This window comes from Mugil cephalus, chromosome 19, assembly GCF_022458985.1.
Source record: "Mugil cephalus isolate CIBA_MC_2020 chromosome 19, CIBA_Mcephalus_1.1, whole genome shotgun sequence".
NCBI classification, from domain to species: Eukaryota; Metazoa; Chordata; class Actinopteri; order Mugiliformes; family Mugilidae; genus Mugil; species Mugil cephalus.
The window spans coordinates 22,686,009-22,705,405 of record NC_061788.1 but is presented as its reverse complement, the minus strand read 5'-3'; the positions used below and the strand labels follow the sequence as shown (position 1 = coordinate 22,705,405).

General features: G+C 38.3%; 1 protein-coding gene across 1 annotated transcript; it reads right to left on the bottom strand.

The window, feature by feature from the left end:
- Positions 1-22: 22 nt before the first annotated feature.
- On the bottom strand, positions 23-16,343 carry ptpa (protein phosphatase 2 phosphatase activator). The gene is made up of 10 exons (XM_047570518.1): positions 16,266-16,343; positions 15,367-15,476; positions 14,747-14,833; positions 13,196-13,321; positions 12,999-13,116; positions 11,957-12,056; positions 10,623-10,747; positions 8,416-8,516; positions 2,382-2,489; positions 23-642 (listed from the first exon to the last, which is right to left on the bottom strand). Exons 1-10 carry the CDS (start codon positions 16,288-16,290, stop codon positions 568-570), a joined length of 975 nt encoding a protein of 324 aa, XP_047426474.1. The 5' UTR covers positions 16,291-16,343; the 3' UTR covers positions 23-567.
- Positions 16,344-19,397: the final 3,054 nt, after the last annotated feature.

Here is a 19,397-nt window from a genome sequence, read left to right as displayed (position 1 = left end):
AAAGAAATTTATTAAATCAGGCTTTTCAGGTCACAAAAATATTTTTATTATTAAATGAAAAAGCACATGTCAAGATATTTCAAACATGCCAGTGGAAACACAGAATAACCACTGCAGAGACAGTCTTAACTAGAGTGGCACAACAAAAACAAAGTTTACTGTTGGGATGCAAATTATGCAATGGAAAAATCTGCAAATCACTAGCACCAGAAACCAAAAAAATACATGTGGTTTTCCAGTTTACAGAAATGCAAAGTCTTGTGTATTTCTTTGTGAGTGAACTTGCTTCTCCTAAAGATCCGAATTTAGAGATAGATAAATCTATTAATCACTGAGCATACTTCTAAAAAAGAAAATACTTCCACCTCTCAAATAAGATCTTTATTCAAACTCTATCCACTGTGTGAATAACATGACAGATATACAAAGATGAATGAGCAAATGTGGGGTTGCATGTGTCAGACTACACTTTGGCTACTGTTGGAGTTTGACAAGACGATATCAGAGCAAGGGAGACTTGTTGCTTTTGGTCATTTCTACTATGTAAGAACCATTTCTTTGAGAGCATCAAGGCATAGCTGGCTGGATGGACAGGAGACTACCAAATTTGAAGTGCTGGATCACAGGAAACTTTTCCAAACACTGCAAGAAAGAAGAAAGTTTTATCAAGAACTTAAGTTGAAAATGGTTAATAACTGAGAAGGCTTTAGCAAAAAAGTTGGTTGAAGAACAACTGGCGGGCCAACCATTAACAACAGCCAGCCACAATCATGACATGGGAGCACTGTTCCTGTTGTGGGCATTTTCAGAGCATTGCATGCACACAGCAGAATTAATAACCAAACTACTAATAAGGTAATATATTTTATAATAGTGTATAATAGCTTCCTACATTTCCAAAGACAAGCATTGTCAATACTGCAAATTTATCAGCCAAAATGTATCAAAGTCAGTCCTTTCAACATGGTTTCTATTACCAATCACAGCAATCCGAACATTCTTTGGAAGCTAATATCTACTTGTAGCAGAATAATGACAATAACAAAGTAAGGAGAAGACTTAGATCGTGACCAGAAGCATATATCATCCATCTCCAAAACATTTTGTGAGCCAAATATGAACCATGAGCAGGACAACCCGAAAGACAACAAACGTTGAAAATTGTATTTATGACTCGACTTTCCATTGTATCATATTAACTTCAGTATGTTAAAGTAAAATGCAAAAATAAAACAATGTCCTAACTGCATGAGTAGTCTCCAAAGTGAAAACAAAAACTTCAATGTGGTTTATATACATGCACATAAAAGTATGGTCACATTGGTTCTAGATCTTTTAACCTCTTGTATTTGTATTGATGGCCTAATTAACAAATTCAGTTATGTTCAGAACCAACAGCAATGTCCAAGAATTTGTTCTTCTCAGATAGAAAATGGTGGATTCAACTTTTTCCATGTCTACTACAAATCTCTGCTTAAGACCCCGTGTGGGGCCCAGAAAAGGGAGAGAAAAATGCATGTCTGCTGATGGTTGCTCCAAGCTTGGAGAAAGGTCGAAACATGGGGAAGTGGAGGAAGGGAACAGTGGAGGAGGGAGAAGCAGACAGCTTGGCCCCTCAGTTTTGTGGGAAGACTCACAGCCTGCTTTGGAAAACACCGGATGCGGGCATGAAGGCAGGAAGAACAGTGAGGGAACCCCTCCCTGCCCCATCCCACCCACTCTCAGTTCCACTCTCCATTCCTCTCTTAACCCTCTCCTGCCACAACTCTCTATCATCCAAAGACCCAGTCTCTAACCTGATTTCTTAAATATCAATATCTGATCTACAATGGACATCTAACTGTGAGCATGTAAGAGCCTCATGAATAAGGACCTTTGTGTGCTGGAAGGAAAAACAGATCTTGACTTCACAACTTCTTAATCCACATAATAAAAAAGTTTCCAAAACCCAGGTTTTTAAGTTTTTAAATTAGTGACATCAGGCGAATGGTTGAATTGAACAAAAAAATCCCTGAAAAATTACTGACAGCACTAAGAATTTTTGTATTTAGGGTTGAACCCCCCCCCCCCCCCCCCCCCCCCACACACACACAACCCATTAATAAGAGCAATTCAAATTTGAAAATCCCTTTAAGAAACATTTAAAACAAATTGTGTGATTATTTGTGTTAATGCATGTTATCTAAAGAAATCAAGTGATTAATCGCAATTACATGTTTTAATCTACTAGCAGTCCTACTTTACAGTTTTTGGGTTGTGTCATTTTCTATTTAAGACTTGCACAATTTGCACAGTTTTTGGTTCTCGGTCAAATCGTTTCTCAGGTAGATACCTTACTTAAGACTTATCAAAGTGAATAAGAAGGAAATATGCATTCATACCTCAGCCTTGTACATTCTGATCAGGCCCTGGTTGACTTTGGACCAGGAAGGAACAGCACTGATGTTCCAGAGTTGGTTGGAGTGTTCAGCAAATGGACCAGTCTTCATCTGAAGAACAGAGACAGTGTAACAAAGATGAGGTGAGGGAGGGAGAAGTGACACATACTTGGTGTAACTGATGCTTAGTGTAAAAAAAACAAAGAAAACCAAGACATTTTTAGTGACAATGTTCCAAACAGAGATTTAAACTTTTTTTGCAACTTGCTGATTATTCTGGGGTGTGAGGAGGAAATATCATGAACACAGTGTTTAGTCAGACTTGATTATTTGAGAGTTAGGTTTAGGACTATACGCCAAAGTTTTTTTGTCATATGGTTGTTTCGTCCACACGGAACAAGCGTTTCTGGAGCCCATCTATGGTGATTTTTCAAACTAGCATACGTCTAGCATCTGTTGACCGCATTTGATGCATTATTCATATCTGAAGGCAGACAAGGAAAGTTCTTGTAAAAATAAGAACTGTCCCCTCCACTCACTCATCACATTACACTCAACCCACAAACATACCCCTCTTTCTCTCAGTCACTCACTCACATTACCCTTACTGTAAAGTTCTCTCAAGAAATAGAACATTATATAGTGTTTGATATGTGATTTTAAAGAAAGAATATTTTTTCAAAAGCTGGCACTGATCACATGCTCACACCAACTGGCAACCTCCGGGTCTGAGCAATGAAGCCCATGCGGAAGTGCCAAAAACTGCAGTTCATCGTGTGGCCACTTGAAGCTGACTCCAAAATCTAGCAAATCCCCATAGACCCCCATGTTAAAAAGCCCACATGTACAGCATTATTAAACATGTTTACAGTCTGGTACAAAAAACAATTCTGGTCTCAATACTTTTCACTATTCATGACAACTGTACAGTGGGTGATGTTTTTTGTAACTCGTTTTCCACCACTGATACCGATACTGATATCTGAGGTTTAGTATCGGCCGATACCGATCCGATACAGGAAAACAGCGCGGGATTATGGTAACAAACGGTAAGTTTCATTGTGTGGAAAAGACTGGGATCATTCTTTTGTGCAGGACAACATCAGACTTGACTTAAACATTTCTTTCCTTTTTTTTAATCAATTACTTATTTAATAATTGTGCACCAGTAAAACAATCTTAACCATAAAAATATAACAAATGTAGCTGGTTCAGTCAGTGCAATTAGGGATTCAAAATGAGAAGCAATAAATAATAATAATAAGAAGAAAACGCAATAGCTTCTCTAGCTTGGTTGGTAGACTTTCAAAATAAATAGGAATCAGCTCTTAATATAGTTTAGTGCAAATGGGAATTAAACATCCATTACCGATATGGATTGGCTCATTGTCACCTATACCCGATCTAGAATTTTCTTCGATATCGGTATCGATACCGGTACAAATATTGGATTGGTGCATCCCTAATACAAACTGTGTATAAACTCAGTCGCACAGTCGGCCTTCACCTATGCGCTTCAATTAACAGTCAGGTAACAACACATTGATTTGTTTGGAAAAAAAAAATGAACAATTATCTCTGCCCTTCAGAGATCAATATTTATGGAAGTAGACTAAAACTTGTTTTTTGAGCTGAAGCTTCTACAGTGATACAGTCTGTCAGGCCTTCGATCAGAATATAACAGGCAGATACAACAACATCAGAGCGAAAAACCCAGGTTGACACGGCATTCCTGTTCACATTGAAGCCATGTCAGCCAAGTCAATAAAATCCCGGGTCAATTGCCGGGTTGTTGACCTGGGTCATTCAATCCTTTCACGAAAAAAAGTCTAAGTCTAAGTCTAGCTTTAGTCTAAGTCTAATACTACTACAAATACTACTGGCACTACTGGCTGACTAAACAAATGCATGCATGAAAATTGACTATAAAGAGTTTTGATTTGTCTCCCAAGATTCCTTTTTCCATATCCCCATGGCTGTAGACACTTTCCAGAGCCTCCCATTAGAACATATGGGGGAAGGGTGAAAATAGGGAGGAAACCCCCAGCCCCATGGAAAATAGAGGGGCTAGGGGTGGAGATTACCCATATTCCCAGAGGAAGGAGTGATTTACAGCAGAAAGTAGGTGAAGTTACTCAGTTAACAGTTAATTAGTTGACAAATGAGCCTAAATATCCCAATCAAGTAGCTTTATGGAAGACAGTTAAAAACATACAAACAAAAATCTATTATGGTTTGAATAACAATTTAGAATTAACTTCAACTGCTTAGGGTCAACTAACCACTTAACAGATTTGCTGTTTCGGCACTAAGAACTTTCACATCAAAACTACCAAAGCAAAGTAAAATCATACTAAAAAAATACAGCCAAAAAAGAAACAAGAGTAAGCCATCTGAGCTGAAGTGTGGACACCACAGCACACAGAGAATGAGGAGTAGGGAGAGGCAAGGCTGGAGAAGGAGGAGGAGCAGAAAAAACGGAAGTGGAAGCAGCCACATTGGAATTCCATCCTATTCTATTCCTTTCAGTTACTGTTTTAACTTTATTTACAAAAACTTGAGTCAATCTGTCACTAAACTAGCTAGCTACAAGACAGTGAGATGTCAAGGAAATACTGCACAATTACTGGATGGCAAGAAACCAATAGATTATTGCACAGGCTGATATAAGGAGTATACACTGCAATGCATCCCCATTGCATAATTTACCAACTACCGGTAGTTATGATGTAGGAGTAAAAGTAGAATGGAGTTTATTTGCCATTTGCACATGTACATTATAGTACAGGTACATTGGTCTTGTGCGTTTCCCTTTTTAGCGTTTCAAGCTAAAAATTATACTACCTACATTACGAGGGCTTGGAGCCAGAAGGGCGTAAGTGGCTTTTGACAAACTTTACAGGAGAGACAAAACAAAATTTTGGTCACGCTTCAATAAACTGTATTTATTAACCTTAAACAACAACAATGCAACCACAAACATACTTACATGAATGAGTATTTTAGTAATAAACTTATGGCATATTAACACAATGAAGATGCTCTAAAATATTTTAAAATCAAAAAAATATGGCAAAAACCTCAGATACGCCTTTTTAGCACCAAACATTTCAAGACTTTTATGGACAAATTGGGCGTATCTGCTGAACAATGCAGAAAATAATAGGTGAAAAGGGGAATTGATTGATTAATTAACAGTGGAATAACACTTGAATAAGTAATTAATTTGTGTGAAACTTGCTAAACACACTTTTGATTGGCATTTCATGAGTTATTTATTTATTTCATTACAAATTATTTATTCATTCATTTTTTTCCAAATAATGTATACAACAGACAGTTCTCCTGTTCATTTAATTCATTTTACTTTTTGTTCAACCATTTCAATTACTCACTTTCGACTGTCAGAGCATTGTAGAACTCTGCGTATGTATGAGGAATACTCCCATTGCTGCACAGGGTGAGTAGGTCTTTTTTCTTTAATGCACTGATCCCAGGAGGACTTTCATAGATTGAACTTGGCTTGGACACGGAGTGGAAGTTTCTGGTGCCCCTGGTTGCCTGCTTTGCCACCTTCAGTTCATGGAAGGTTGGGTTAGTGAAATCATACTTAAAGAAGATTGTTCTGGGTTCTTCTTTTGTATAGCGAAACTTATAGCGAAAAATTTAATCTTCTGCCAACGCACTGCTTGTCTCTCCTCATCTTTGGTTTTGTTTTTGAGTGTGTGATTGGAGAAAGATTTGAAGTCCAGGAAGTCCTTGTGACCAAGTTCATGTACATTGTAGGGGTTGTTCTTTCTTGCCACTCTCACAAGGGTGTAGTAGCCTTCAGGGGAGTAGATAGGAACCTTTCTCCTCGCAGTTTCGACTGCAGCATGCACACTATCACACTCCATCTGGCTGTGACCAGACTCCATGTACTTGTGGTCAATAGTGGAGAGGGGCAATGTGCTGACTGCATGTAGGCACATTGTACTAAAGGCAGCATTTCTATTCTGTCCACCACATGTATCTGAATAAAGAACTACATGTTTCACTTCAGGATTAAGTTGTGAAAGATATGAAAAAACACAAGTGCTAATCTCTGATGATCCTCGGCCGCCTTCTCCCTCATGCCACATGTAACACTCAACATCTTTACTGTCCAATTCATATACAGTGAGGTTGTAGGTACTCAACTTGCGTGAGTAGAACAGGCTACTAATGTTGCTCCAAGGGGTGGTTAACACTTGCTCCAGGTCAAAAGTGACAGCTTTGTATGACTCTTGTTCCTTTGCTTTCTTTTTGTCATTATCTTTATGTTCTCTGGCCTGATTTTTTCTTAACTGGTGGGCATCAAAGTCATCCTTATGACTTTCCTTCTCACTGTCTTCTAAACGTTGGTACCATTCACAGTATTTGCACGCGTCTTTCTTTGGAGTGTGGAAAGCTAGATTGAACTCAGTGTCAAACACCATTCTATAAAGACTTTGTTTTTCTGGTTTTATCTTCCACTCTTGTTGGCATTTCTCTTTATACAGTGCATACATTCTTGGCATATTCAGATATCCTTCCAAGTAGAGCTTGTTTGTATCTTTCCTGGAGTAGTGGGATTCAAGTTTTGGGAAAGACTTGATATGCTCTCGTATTTTGTCTTTGCTACTCTCGGGCACTTTGTTTTGAGGTGCATGCCGCCCTTTCTGGCTTGGAGGGGAAATTCCCAATTCAGTAGACGGATGGCCACCAGCAGACCTCGCAAATTTCTCAGAGACATCAAGGGTCTTCAAAAAGAAGTCTTCGCATACCCTTATCTGCCTTCCCCCAAAGGTTAGATAATACTCAAATGAATGAGTTCTTCTTGAGATTTTTTCACTGTTTCTTTTTCCTCTTTTGATAACATGGTTGACAATGAAGTCTTTCTGCCTTGCTGCATCTCCCATCTCCCAAAAATGTTGAAATATACTTTCCCTTCCCCTTGTTGGGTGGCTAGGGAAACATATACTGTTGCTTCGCCACTACGATGAACTAAAAAGGACCACAGACTTGGACGTTTTTCTTCCGGGGTCACACTCCAGCGCAGTGGTGGTGGAGCATGCGCACACGCATTATCCGATTGGAAACTCTGATTCCAATCGCATTATTTGGGTGTCTCAATCCGATAATGAGAACTCCGATTTACTTGGAGTAATGTGTTTACATGCACTTAAATTCTCCTGTTATGGTCCAATTAAGGCAATAATTTGTTTTTTTTCCACTTGCATGTAAACGTACTGAGTGAGTGTATACACTAAGTTTGTATATAGTGTACAGGTTTGATGTACATTCTCAGCCTGTTCTTCATCTTCTATAGCAGAAAGAGTGCCACAAATAGGCCGGGAAATTTTCAAAAAGATGCCAAAGAAAACCAACAAAAAAAAAAAAAGATTTTTGTATGTGTGACCGTGGCCCAAGTAAGGACATTAATTGTTTATTTAAGATCAGATCGGGATTCAGATTGGCCAACAGAAGGTGCAGATTGGTTGATATCAGATAAAAGTTAATCCAGTCAGGCAGTGACTCCAGGCAAATAAAATTTCATTCCCTAGAGTCAGAAATTTCAGTCAAATGTTTGCATTGAATGATCTCACCTTCCTAGAACATCTGGTATGCTCTGCTCATAGCTGAGACATTTAGCAATGACCAGAATCAGAGCGACATAATCACAATTATATACATATTTATATATCCGTTTCTGACATGGTTTATCTCGAAAGAAGCAGTGAGGGTGAATGAAGTGATGTAAATAACTGCTGGTAGCAGCTCCACAGTACTTAATAATACTATTTTATTGAGTTTCTTTACATGAAAGGTGACAAGCTGGAGGAGCTCACAGAGTGAAAAATTTGGGCCTGGGTGACTTGGGCATAAAGTTTAAATGCATTGTCCACATTGGACATATGACACATTAAGTACAGTCAGAGATAACACTGGTACCTGGAATAATGCAGAGTGTTACAAGGGCAAGTACAAAATGTGCTATGATCGCTATATAGTGTTTGAGTGTGTTTTATTTTCCCACCTCATTAATGAACTTGATGCACTCCAGAAACATGTAGTCTTGATAGTGCTCATTTACCACTCTCTCATCGACAAAGTGCCGAGGCTCCAGAGTAGGGTGATCTGTGAGAAGATTGGTCTGTAAGTGCACATGTTCGCCATCAAGTGTCACTTTACACATCATTATTCACGTAGTTTGGACACATTTATCAGTGCTATCACTGCACAGAGAAACCATAAGAACACTTAATCTTAATAGTTGTTCTACTCTCCTTGACAAGAGTTATAAGACTATTATCTGGTGTCCTAAGTCCTTTTAGATTTTGTGATTTTTTTGACACCTTTAGTTACTTGCCAATTCTAATGGATAACAAAAAATCTTTTTCAAAAAAAAAAAAAAAAACTTGATGTGATGAGACTAGAATGAAAAAAAATCACTTTATTTAATGATTTCATCCATCTAAATGGGTGAATAAGTCTTCAACATCTCAACTTTGAACTCTGTCATCTGTCCAAACTTTGATTAACAGTGTATCCCTTATAATTCTTAAGTGACAAGAGGCAGAAAAAAAGCCACGAATCAAACAAAAAAATGAAAACACACAGCTAAATTTCAGAGAGGCCAGCTCGCACAGGATCTCTGTTTTAGGAGAAGTAGGATAGCTAATTTGAGGTTATAATTTTAACTTTACACATTATCGACATGGCTGATTTTCACAGGATTAAAATCAGGTAAAACTAATGTTTTTTCAACTCTTTACTCCAAAAGGCATTGAAAAAGGCAACTGGACTTGTAGAATTTCTTAAAGACTGTTCATCAGAAATTGCCGCCACTAATTTCCATAATGGCTGAGTACTTACTGTTAAGAGGGGACTGTGTGCCTAGACTACTAGTCTATGAATGGTGCTCTAACGAAGCTGTTGTCAGTGAATGGTGTTGAAATTTCTTGGGGACAGAAGTCAAAACTGAATTGTAAATAGATGGTAAATTCAATCTCAGTCCACCTCCTCTGTTTAGAGAAGGTTTTTTCACTTTGACATAGACGGCTTCCTTTACTCCTCTCTCAAACCACCTGTCCTCTCTGGCCAGGGCTTTGAGGTTGTTATCTTCAAAGGAGTGTCCTTTGTCCTTCAGGTGGAGGTGGACTGCTGAGTCATTCCCTGATGAGCTGGCTCTCCTGTGTTGGGCCATGCATTTGTTGATGGGTTGTTTAGTTTACAAGTCTGCACATTCCTCACTGCACTGAACAGCATACACTACATTATTCTGTTTTTGCCTGGGTGTTTTGTCTTTAGGGTGGACCAGTTTCTGGCCAAGTGTGTTGCCGGTTTTGAAACAAGCTGGAACGAGGTGTTTTCTCCTCAGTTTCTCTGATACACCAGCTATGTAGGGGATGGTGATGTTCTTCCTTTTGCTGTGCTACTCTTCCCTGTCCTTCCTGGGATATCTTTTTGAGCCTTTGACAAAGGCCCAGTTGGGATATCCACATGTTTTGAGGGTTTGTTTAATGTGTTTTCCCTCCTTGTCCTTGCCCTCCTGTCTAATGGGTACAGTCTGTGCCTGCTGCTGGAGGGTTCTGATGACTCCAAGTTTGTCTTCCTGGGGGTCATGGAAATCAAATAATAAATCTGGTCTGTGAGTGGGTTTCCTATATACTTCAATGTTGAGGCTTCGGTCTTCTTCAACATGCACCAGAGAGTCCAAAAAGGCTAAACTATCCCCGCTGATGTCCTCCTGGGTGAACTTGATGTTGCTGTCTACTGCACTGATGCGTTGTGTGAAGGATTCAACTTCTGTTTTGATTTTAACCCAGGCGTCATCCACATACCTGTACAAGTGGGGTGGGGATGGAACCTGCAAAGATGTCTAGGGCTCTGGTTTCCGCCTCCTCCATGCTGAGATTGGCCACGATCAGTGACACTGGTGACCCCATCGCAAAGCCGTGTTTTTGCCTGTAAAATCCTCCATTAAACTGAAGTAGATACCAGAGTCCTGGACACCTTTACAGGTTCCACAACCACCCACAGAGTTTTCCTATTTAAACCTCAACTTCCCACTAGTCTCTCAGAACTGAAGAAGCTACTCGAATGAGTGGCAAAACTTCTTTATGTCCCAACCTGAATTGCGTGCAATATGATGTGCCAGCAACCTGACACAGATAACAAAAAAAAAAAAAAACACTGTCATTCTTTGCTGTTTTCAGTAATCTTGTAAAGGAAAGCTCTTACCAACAAGTTGGCCGCTGCCCCAGATGAAGGGCAGAAACTGGAAGTCATCCAGTCCCCACACACCTTGGCTTCCAGCTGGCTCCATTCTGTAGGTCCTCTGCAGCTTTCGCATCACTGAAAGATACCTGGAAAAACAGAAAAACACGTGTGCACACACATACGTTAAATGTTTAAAAAAAAAAAAAAAAACAACTGAGACTGAGATTTTCAACTCAAAGTCAGTCCCTCTGATAACTTTGTGAGGGAATTTGAAAGAACAACAGGACATAAGATTAAAACTACTAAAAGTATACTGTTCCCCATTAAAGCCCTTGCTATCATCCGTGATTTGAAACGTAACCCATTCAATTCTCAAATGAGTTTAATTTAATACTCCCTTTAGTACTCCCTGTAGAAACTTCTGGGAGTAAAAGAGGCTTCTACAAGGAGTAGTTAATAAAACTAACCACCATTTCCCGTAGTAGTTTATTTGAACGTTTGACTGTTTAAATTTGTTAACGATCTCACTTCCGGCCTCATTGTTCTTAGCTCTGACTACTGTATCTCTAGTGGACAATCAAGTAGTTTCTCATACACTTATGATATGATATCAGATCTCAAAAAGCAGACTGTCTCTCTTTCTTAGTCTTCAAACTGAAGCTGAAACTTTACAATACAATATTTGATAACTGGCATGAAAAGGGAATTCACAGTTTTTTTGGATATTTGGACATTGATATGTATTTCTGTTAATATGACCATGAACTATGGAACATTAGAAATCTGCCTGACAGGATGATCTAGTGAAGGTGATTAGAGATTAACAGTGGCAGACAGATTGAAAACTCTTCAGGCTCTGCAAGAGACAGTATTTTGCAGTTTAAGGTAGTGCATCATCTGCACTGGTTGTAACAGAAACTCAGCAAAATACTTCCAGATACAGATTCTTCATGTGAATGTTGTGTACCACACATAAAAGAACATCTGCTTAACAATGTGGATGGAACAAAAAAAAAAAAAAAAAAAAAAAGCATTAGCCCAAAGCACAGATTTCCACTGATATGATGTCAACCCTATATGTTTTATGTCCCAAGCAATTCTCTTCATCAGCTGTCTCCAACAGTTGATATCAAGATATGCTGTTACCAAGAATGTGCAAAGCTATCACCAAATATAATGGTGGCTAATTAAAAACTTTGATTAAATGTTTAAACCTTTTTGTCTATTGTACATATCCCTTCACAATTTTGACGTCTTTAGTATTAATCTAGAATTATTAAAATGAAGACAAAACTGTGAACCCTTACCACTCGGCTAAACCATGCAGCATATTAACTGTATAGTGTAGTACCTACCTGTTAAAAACTTTAAAGATGATAGCCACTTGGTCATCTACCCTGAGAGCACCAACCTTACAGAGACAACAGAGGAATGCTGCAAAAGCTGCTTCATGTCCTGAGAAGACAAACACACACATTTAAGAGCTTCAGAGGGTCCAGAGTGGTCCACATCGCTGGGCTGTTTAGTTGTCTCCTCCAGCATCTCATTTAGCTAGCAAAACAGTTGGTGGTGACAACGTGCAGATTGGATCACAGTAAGTTTCAAATTAAACTTATTTTGTACATATATACAAAAATACATGCATCATAGCGGACATCTGACAGAAATACATATTGAGATAAGGACCTGTCCATACCTCCTCTTTGTTTAATGTCATTAAGAAAATAGTGGGATTAGAATATCTTTTAGGAAATTCCTCACCACATAAAGGATAGGAGTTGAGAGAATCCCCATCATCAGTTTGTGCAGATATATCCCATAAGTATAAACCAAACATTAGCTGTACATTTATCCTGACACTTTAATAATACTGCTCAGTGAGTGTTTTTACACTCACCAAGGGGTGAAAACACACTCACTCTCACTGGCTAAGGTATAGCTCACTATTAAAAGTATATTCCTTGAAGTATCTCATCTAGTGACTCTTGTTTAATCTTTCACCTGAGTTGTATTAAAAAACACACTGACAAATAAGTAATCATCTGTCGAGTACTGGAATGATGTGCTTAAAAGAGGATTTTCTGTTTAAACCAGATACTTCTGGTATCTGGAATTACTTGCTTATGGGCCAGGCTGACACATATAGTATGTGACTCTTGTGTATAAAGAAGAAAAAACATGGAGAAAGCTATTTCATATACACTATATATTATTTTGTAGTCTCTAACTCTAATCTGACCACTTTTCTCCACTAACAAGTAATCTAACATGTTACCATTTCCAAACCAGTGATCAGATTAAAGTTACTTATCCAACTTACTCTGGCTTACTATTTTTCCCATTTTAAACAAACTGTGGGTGGTTGTGGAACAAACTCAGGACAAACAGTACTGTTACCTGTTCCGTAGTCTATCCTGGTGGGGTTCCCCACTGATTCTTTCAAATAGACGGCTATCTCTGGAGCTGCTGCACATCTGCTAGTAGGAAGCACTGCTGACACCAAGGCCTCTGCTTCCTACACAAACACATGACCTGCTAGTTGCACATCAATTTTGCATATGCAAGAATGCATCTAAATAAGAGAGCATACCAACCTGATCTAGTTTTGCATACCACGTTCTGTAGGCCTTATTCCCAAAGCGTGATGGCTGGTCAACTGGAGGGGTCTCATCGATCCATTGATCCAGAATCCCCAAAAGATCCATTAGTTTCTCCACTGTCTGTAACATAGTAACAATAATTAATATGAGCCTGCCATCTAGTGACCATAGTAATTATCACAGGATCAAAGGAGGAAGTTAGCTGAGGGAGTTATAGATACATAAACTGTAGAGACAAGCTCAGGGTGGATGGATGGGTGGACAAAACATTACAAAGGTGGGTGACATATTATCCCATAATCTTTATAATATACTTACTTTAAACCATGGTCTTTAATGATTGATAACCATGCCATTTCTGTGCGTAAAACTACCTAAACATTAACAATTGCACATGAGGACAAAAAATAGATGCGTCAGAGAACAAAGGGAAAGGCAGGACTTTATATACACAAGCAGAGGGATGACGAGACACAGGTGAAACTAATGAGGGCAATCACACCAGGAGATACCAATGAGCATGACTGGCTACACTTGTCATTAGCCAGTCATTTCTTTCAATCCAAACAACGTTGGGCTGACGTGATCCTAGTCTCTTAAATTCCAACTTTTCCAACGTCAAATCAAGAAATCAAGTAATACACCTTGTTCATGCTAATACCACCATAGTCGAACTTCTTCTCCCTCCTCCCACTCTGGCACCAACAGCACTTTTGACCAATGACGAGCTTAGCTTGGGAGGGCTTAGCCCTGTTACCCCATTTACACCAGCTGTCCCTGCTCATCATATTTACATATTTTATTTTACTCTTTTCTTATGGTTTCAGGCGTACATAATTCTATTCAGTGTTATTTCGCTTTTTTCTTATGGTTTTAGGTGTATATACTTCTTTTCAGTGTTGTAGTGCTTTTTCTGCACACATGCAATATAGATTTAAAATAGTCATCTTTTATCTCTGCATCAAACATAAATCAGATCAAGAAAATCTATCTATTCATCCATCTATTCATGCTCTTAGTTTCCTAAACGTTCCTATATTTTAGATGGTAATGCCACTGTGCATTTTATATTGTTGTAACAGACAGATGCGGCAGCAATTTCCTTGGGATATATGTAAAGAAAGAAGATGTAAAGGGATGTGCCTGAGTTGGTATGAATTTAGGTCTGAATTGCTTGGGACTGTTGATCTCCTGTTTGTATTTATTTTCATTCAGAGTATAGCAAACCTTGAACCTGAGTCATGTAAAATATGGAAATACAGCAGGTGGATTTAAACGGGAAATCTCGTTTTAAAAATTGCTCCAGTTTATCATAAAATAATAAACATGTCTAAATTAAAAATATCTGATCAGCATTCTAACCAAAGTTCTTAAACCACCAATCCTCATAGACTATTGCTGCTCTAATGATACATGCTCTAAAACTGTTAATGTCAAGCTGTGAAACTGCACGCTATCAGCAAATTCTTTAACCTCCAATGATATGAATCCTGACACAGTATGTGCAAAAACATTGAAAGCAGAGCCTTAAAGATGTCAACCTACCTCAGAAACTTTGTATTCACAGGTGAGCTTCTTGCCTTTTACACCTTCATTCAGCGTCAGAATGAACCCTATGTAGTCAGCATAGGCCTATGAGAAGGAGAGGTTGAAAACTGTAAAGTATCTGACACACAAACTCCTAGAAAATAATATTAGAATATACATACTTGATATGAAGAAAGATGAGAGAAAAGGATGTAAAGAAATTCTGCATGTAGATTAATCAGTGATGTCTAATGCCACAAACTATACCATTTTTTTTCACTGTGAGAAACTGTAATAGACAAAACTCTTCAGACAAGAACTTCAAGAACAGTAACTTTCCTGGAATTTAATTGTAATTTACTTCAACCTCAATGAACAACCTCCATCCATGACCAAGTCTTCCGGTATAAAAAAAAAACAAAACATAAGGCCAATGATTTTATGCCATGAGGAACCAGTGGATTTTTAAATCAGATTTTAAATTTAAAAATTTTAAATCTGATTTCACAGTTATGTGTTGAACCCAGTCATAATACTACACTGGTTATATGATTTGTTTTATATTGCCCCTTTGTGTAGTTTTATGAATTTTGTTCATGCAAAGTTGGTCAATAACCTGCCACAGTCTAGGAACCTACTTGTGATCTCTTCCACTTTCCCATGTCGGGCACCATGCTGATTTCCTTCTTGGGTATCATGAAGGGGGCAGCTGCTGCATATTCAGGTGCTTCCTCTTCAAGAGTTGATCCTGAGTGTTAAGTAACAATCACATATTAATCCAAGCAATAGCGCTATGTTTTCATTTTGTGGGATCTTCTATTAGGTCTACCAAATAATTGTAAGTAGGTGGTTTTAAAAAGCTTTGAAAAGCCTTGGAGTTGCTTTGTTAGACATGTAGAACTTAGCACAACCAGTCAGCTTTAAATTTAACCGGTCAAAACCCTTGTTCAATCAATCAATTGTGTATACAATACAATTGTAAATAGTAAAAGCAGCCCTTATTACATCACATTACATAACACTAATCAGAGGCTTGACTAAGGTGAATGCTCAGTGCCCATTCTGAGTCGTGCATAGATGGGGTGCATTTGTAAAGCGTAAGCAAGACATCATTTAAACAACAAACATTTAAATTAAGTCTATGTTTATTATATTTCAAAATAAATGGGTTAAATGGGGCAACACTGACAAGTGCATTTTGAAATTTCACTTTAAGATCCAGAAAATGCTTTAAAGAAAGCAAAGCTAGCACTTGTGTGTATCTCAGAGTGCTAACAAAGCAACATTTTGAGAATGTTTGTTGTTTATTTAGGTAATAAACAAAGACAGTCAAAAAAATAACAACAAATGTGGACAGTATGAGGGCAGCCATGTCAGAGGAAAAGCTCTTCGCTTGTCTAACAAACGAACGGTTAATTCCTGTACAGTAGATCAATACAACTGCTAATGTTACAGCCATTTGAAGTCGTGTACGCAAATGCAATATATGAGTTGCTAAATCATACTACTGCTGTAACTGCATCCAGCTCTGCTTTACCTGACTGCTGATCAGTTTCCGCCATGGCGAGGCTGACAGTCTTCTTCGACGTTCTCTCGATAGATTTTAAACCGCTATTATTCGTTTCTGCCTCCTGCTGTTAGGAAAGAAAATAGCACCCAGATTCTGTTGCAGGTACCATACCAAAGTGAAATTCAATTTCACTGCTAAAGTTATTGGTTAATGTTTGGAACTTGAGCAATGAACAAATTTCTTAGACTGTTTTTAAAAAAGTTGCCTATTTTTACACTGTGGTATTGCAACTTTTACTTAAGTACTTAAGTAAGTAAAATGTATTAGTATTGGCCAGCATTCAAAACAATTTCAAAATTGTTCCTTCAAAATTTCATTCATTTCATTCAAAATTTCAATTTCAAAATCGTTCATTCAAAACAATAATATACAGTAGGTTACCCATATGTTTTAATGACTTTCAAAAATTGTCAGTAGCATCCCATAATGGATTTGTAAAGCATTAAAAAGATGAGGTATTAATAGTTAGAAAGATTAAAATGATTTAATATGTGATTTTAAAAAGGGGCTTTAACAGTCATTAGAAAAATATCAGTTCTATTGACTATGATAGACACCCCTATATATTTTGATTTTGTTTATATGAATCATAAAAAGTGATTAAGTCAGCAATAGATTGCCCAACACAGTATTACTCATGTCTTGTCTCATATTTGAAAACTATAGCATTCATGTAGACATTGACTAGAGTTTCAATATAGTATCTATAGTATATATGTAAAACTGCAATGGCCACTTCCCTTACAGAATAGTATCTCATCTGTAGGCCAAGACCATGATAATGGCCTACAACCACGCTTCCTGTAATACATGCTCACAGGATGGGTGACCTAAGTGACTTCTTGAGACAAAGAATCGCTATTGTTCCTGAGGAAACAATAGAGACTTTGGAGCAGGAGAAGGTACTTGACAGCAAAAACAGAATAATGAAATCAAACAACTGTACTTTTCATAGACTTTTTATTGCTTTAAATGATGGTTCCTTCAAACTATTAAAGTCCTAGTATTGTTACGTTACTTACTTAAAATATGGAGTTTTCACTATAGCCCACAGAGGGAATGTTTTTGAAAGCAGCAATGTTGTTTTTGTAGGAGACTTTTCTGAAAACAAGCCACAGTTTTTGGATGATACACTGTCTGTTTCACCAAAAACCATGCCTTCCACTGAGAGAGTGAAGAGAATATTGGTTATTCATAGAGGACATGTACTGCGAAAGCTCATGGCGCATTTCTGTGATGATGTACTAAAAGAGGCTGATGTCAGAATCCAGCTTGTACTACAAGATGGGACACCTGAGAATGGCTTTGATGATGGAGGAATTGTGAGGGATTGTCAGAGTCAGAATTCTGGAATTAATTATATGAGCAATGCACAACAAGAAATGCTTTTAAAGTGCCTTTCCAAAGACATGATTTTGGACAGCAGCAGTGGGAGAGTGTAGCCAGAAATTGCTTTTGAATGGGCAAGGGAGTCATATTAGAGCAAGCTGCGTTGGGATATGTGAAGAGTGATCTGGTGGACAAGTTCCTCAAATACATGCCTCAGTCTGAGCGTAGAGTATTTGAATTATCGCGATCAGATTTCAGCAGTGTTGACCAAGAAGTACTGATTGTCATTTTAGATAACCATAGCTGCAGAAGGATACCAACCGCCAGCAGTACCAATGAAATCCTCCAGGAGCTGACCCACAAAACACTTGTCCAAGAGCCTGGCTATGTGACTGAACAATGGGCACCAATACTCAGCACTTCCAGACACAGCCAGACATACAGCAGAAGGAAATTCAGAAGTACCTAAGCACGTACTTGAGGAATGCGGATATGCAGCATCTATGTTACTCAGGTTCTGCACAGGCTCTGACCTGTTCTTAGGCAAAAACATTGTTCTTGAATTTAATTAGATTCAAGGTTTTCCAAGAAGGCTTGTGGCCCATATGTGTGGCTGTGTGCTGAAGCTGTCACTTCATTATGATAGCTGCCCTGATTTTCAGTTCGGAGATGAACAAGGTATTGAATTCTAACATATGGGTAATGGACCTAATTTGATGTAGACCAGGCATTAAATATGCATGCGTGTGTGTGCGTGTATGATTGTTATCTTCTCTGTTTCTACCCAGCTGGCCTTCGGCAGATTGGCCCCTCCATATGAGCTGGGTTCTGCTGAAGGTTTCCTCCTGTTAAAAGGGAATTTTTCCTTGCCACCATCGCCCTCAGGCTGCTCTGGAGGTTTCACATCATTTGTTAGTTCATACTACCAAAGTAACAATTTGGTGGACATTAGATAATGTCACTTCAGATTATAATAATTTAAAAACAGAATAAAAAAACAGAAATCCATAGCTGATAGGCCATTATTATTTTTTAGCTTAGCTTAGCATGCTTAGAGTCATGGTCTAAACATCATGTGTTCATGAAAATTAGCTGTTCTACAGTACTATGATACAAATCATTTGCTTTAGTCATACAGAATATTCACTCAACATGTTCACAATATCAATTAAAACAACTACCTTGACCTTTCACGAAGTTTGAGATAGAGGTCAGTGATTTCATAGACATTGTCAGACATTGCCAGGTTGTGTTCTGCCATGCACCAAAAAAACACATCCTCATCACAAGGATAGTCCTTAAAACAGCAGTCCTCTTGGCATATTTCTATTTTCATTTCATCAGCTGTCTGCAAGTAATTTCTAGTCTCATAAAGTCTGGGAATAGCAAACATCATGGAAGGATGAGCCCAGGTAATGTGGAATGATCTTGTGCGATAGTCATTCCAGGCAGTTACAACTCCATCAAGCTCATCTTCTATATGACAGAAAAAGAGTAGAAACATTTATTAGAAAATAATCTGCTTGTTTGCTCATGTGTATTGATAAGCAGCAGGCTTTTAGAATACAGTACCTGTACTGTATTCATGAAGCAAAACTGGACCAGTGATTCATCAATGACATTGTCAGCAAAATTGCCATCTGCTTTCAGGTGGTCAGAACGGTCCATCCAAAACTGGGTGCATTTATTTCTCAACGTGCACCACCAATGTTCAATCCTTTGGCTGCCAGTACTTGGACCCAAAGTGACACAGTCTGTACCATCCTCATC

Coding starts and splice junctions, on each gene's coding strand:
- ptpa (XM_047570518.1), bottom strand. CDS start 16,290: ATGGCGGAAACTGATCAGCAGTCAG. Junction 8,517..10,622: donor GGGCAGCGGCCAACTTGTTG/GTAAGAGCTTTC, acceptor ATCTTCTCACAG/ATCACCCTACTCTGGAGCCT. Junction 643..2,381: donor TCAGAATGTACAAGGCTGAG/GTATGAATGCAT, acceptor TCTTTCTTGCAG/TGTTTGGAAAAGTTTCCTGT.